The sequence below is a fragment of the Leiobunum rupestre genome, chromosome 3 (assembly GCF_980474605.1).
Source record: "Leiobunum rupestre chromosome 3, qqLeiRupe1.1.hap1, whole genome shotgun sequence".
NCBI classification, from domain to species: Eukaryota; Metazoa; Arthropoda; class Arachnida; order Opiliones; family Sclerosomatidae; genus Leiobunum; species Leiobunum rupestre.
In genome coordinates, this window is record NC_143386.1 from 7,691,513 (window position 1) to 7,694,768 (window position 3,256).

The 3,256-nt window shown below is 39.0% G+C and overlaps 1 protein-coding gene across 1 annotated transcript; it reads right to left on the reverse strand.

Annotated features, from left to right (window-relative positions):
* Positions 1–2,077: 2,077 nt before the first annotated feature.
* Positions 2,078–2,569, reverse strand: LOC149949252 (uncharacterized protein F54H12.2-like). Its single transcript, XM_090169403.1, has one exon. The coding sequence runs from the start codon at positions 2,567–2,569 to the stop codon at positions 2,078–2,080; it is 492 nt and encodes a 163-aa protein (XP_090025529.1).
* Positions 2,570–3,256: the final 687 nt, after the last annotated feature.

Here is a 3,256-nt window from a genome sequence, read left to right on the forward strand (position 1 = left end):
TATTATACTCGACTACACCCATAAACATGTGCTCACTTTATCGCACGAGTCTCCCTACGGCTTCATTTTGGAAGTCGACTTGGAATACCCCGTTGAGTTGCATCATGAACACAACTGCTACCCCCTCGCACCCGAATCTCAAAGAATAACTACGGATCAATTTTCTTCCTATTACAAACTGATGCTTCAAAGATTAAACCTCCCCGCAAAAGACACTCTGCCTAAGCTCGTCCCTAATCTCAACAACAAAGAGCGATACGTAGTTCACTATCGTAATTTAAAATACTACGTATCGAAGGGACTTAAACTCACGAAAGTTCACAGAATACTCTCTTTCCATCAGTCTCCCTGGCTTCGCCCATTCATAAATTTCAATACCGAAAAGAGGAAACTTGCCAAAAACAGTTTTGAAAAAGATTTTTTCAAACCTTTAAACAACTCCTGTTTTGGTACGTTATTAATCAAAGTAAATGAAAAATAAGTAGATTATTTTTTTTTACCAGCAGTATTTATTGCGCGAAATAAATTCTTTTGGTTTAATAAATGTAATTTAGTTTATACGCAAGTAGCCACGTATACAAATTATCGGAATAATAAGTACTAATCTCATTTCGTTTCAATAATAGGTAAAACAATGGAGAACTTGAGAAATCGGATAGATTTCCATCTCGTACAAACACCTGAGCGGGCTATTAAGAAAGCGTCTTCTCCGGCATTTGAAAAATTCACGATTTTCCACAACGAACTCGTGGGTATTCATATGAAGAAGAAGTCACTTACTTTGAATAGACCAATTTACACTGGTTTCACCGTTTTGGATCTTTCGAAACTAACCATGTACGAGTTTCATTACGAGTACATGCGCAAGACCTACGGTGAAAAGGTCCGATTACTTTTCACGGACACGGACAGCCTGGCGTACAATATACAAACGGAGGAAGTCTACACGGACTTCGGAAATTCCTCCCATCTCTTCGATTTCTCGGGGTATCCCACGAATCATCCTCTTTTCAATGACGTAAACAAAAAAGTCATTGGAAAGATGAAAGATGAAATGGATGGGATCCCTATACGGGAGTTCGTTGGGCTCCGCCCCAAAATGTACTCCATCCTTTCGGAAAGGGGGGAGAAAAAACCGCGAAAGGTGTTTGTAAGCGAGTAGTGGAAAAGGATATCCGACACTCGAGTTACCGCGACTGCCTCGTGGCTACTCGAATTACGAGCAATTCTATGAAGCGGATCGTCAATCAGAGGCATCAGCTATTTACCGTCTCCCAAAACAAAATGTCTCTTAATCCATGCGATAATAAAAGGTATATTTTGGGGGACGGCATTCGAACCCTATCGCATGGTCATTACTGGATCGATATTTTAAATCGCCAATAGTTCAGTCTTCTATTGTATTTCTATTAAAAATATATTTTGAACTTAAAGCGTAATGTAAATAAAATGAAACTATCTTATTTAAATGATATTTTTAATTTAACGTAAAAATGTAACTAACTTTTTAAATTTTTACTTTGATGTAATGTAGACTGCGGAGATCACCAAACAAACCCACTGGTGTTATTTTGAATGTAAAATGTAAATTAAAGAAGTTTTACTAAGTTATTGAAAATTTATTGAATACCTTGAATACATAAATTCTTTTATCATTTTATCATTTACATTTTTATTTTTAGAAAATCTAGTCACAATATCGAACATTTTTACACCCCTACATCTATTAAGAGCAAAATACACGCAAAAACCTCCACACGTCACGCTTCGATTTCCTTGAAGTTGTAAAGAGTTAAATGTCACAGTTTTACTATTTCTTTCGACAAAGTCATTAAAGCGAAACATATCTGGGGGGTTACCGTAGGAGTCGAACATCTCGGTATTTGTATTATTCTTCGAGAAATACAAAACTATCCAGTGCTGACCATCGTCATTCGACGTATCCGTGTTCACGATATACAGAGATGGAAACGTCGTCACGAACTTTGGTAGTTGGTCCGCGGCGAATACGCCTCGAAATAAGTCTCTGGTGAAATTATCTTTCTCCAAAATTCTCGTTAGCTGCATTGTGTCCATTCTAGTCGAAGATTACGGTTCGGTTCTTATCAATTTCAATCAAACTCTGGAATTCCGCGTAAACAATTACGGCAATCGTTTCGGGTAACGCGGAAGCGAATTTCATTTCCAGCCTCAAATTTCCGTTTTTAACAAGATGAAAATGAGAGGCATTGTTCATTAAATCGGCAGTCAAATCGTAGACGAAAAGGCAATTTCCACCGGCGTAATCTTCGCGACTTATTTGGTTTCCCTCGTCAATGTTCCACTGACCCGTTTGAATAAATAAATTGGTGTACGCTTGGATGTAGCTACGCTCCGCGAAGTTAGGTGTTAGGGCTTTATGTGGTACGCTACTGCCGTCGACGAACAAACCAATGTGGTTTAAATTGAAATGCTGGAAATTATATGGCGACGATTTAAGTTCACCCAGAAACGAGTTTTGCTCAACCATCCCGATTACGACTTTATTCGGAATTTGTCCTGTAAATAAATGATCTTGCACGACGCTCATGTTGCCTCTCGGAATCGAAAACGACATCACTTCCGTGCGGGAAATTGGGTACTTCGCTCTCGACATTTGTAACACTTTGGCGTGTGATAGTGGGATTTCGGGAATTAACTTGACTTTCCTCAAATACAACGAAGCTGATTTAATGTCCAATTTACATTTTACGTCAGAGTGTAAACAAAATTCGGTATTTGATTTCCCAAAAACAAATTTTAAATCCACCAAGTTCAAAAGGAAGCGCGGCTGTTGACAAATATCTAAATGAAGAGCGCCGATCATATCTATAGTTCCCTTTTGAGCGAAGCTGGCTCTTTGTAAGAAACCTTTATTGTTCACGAAATCGTTGAACTCGTACGCCGTGTCGCGATAGAATAGGTCGCTGGTAAGATGACTCGTTTTAGCAGAGTCTCCAAATGTTAACATAGTTTGAATCATACTTTTGTACGGGTAATTCTGAGCGGAAGAGTAACTGATTTTTCGTTTAAAAATAAGTGGACTTCGGGAAATAGACTGTGCAAAAACAAATTGATGGGGGCTACATTATCCGCCGGGGTCGTAACCACACCCGCCGGAGTAACAACGGCGGCTTTAGGGTAAGATCCGTTTTCCAATTTCACATCCACCTGAACGTGAAGGAGAGTTTGTGATAGGTCGATGTACGCTTCGGAATTCCCACTAATGCAAAACGTT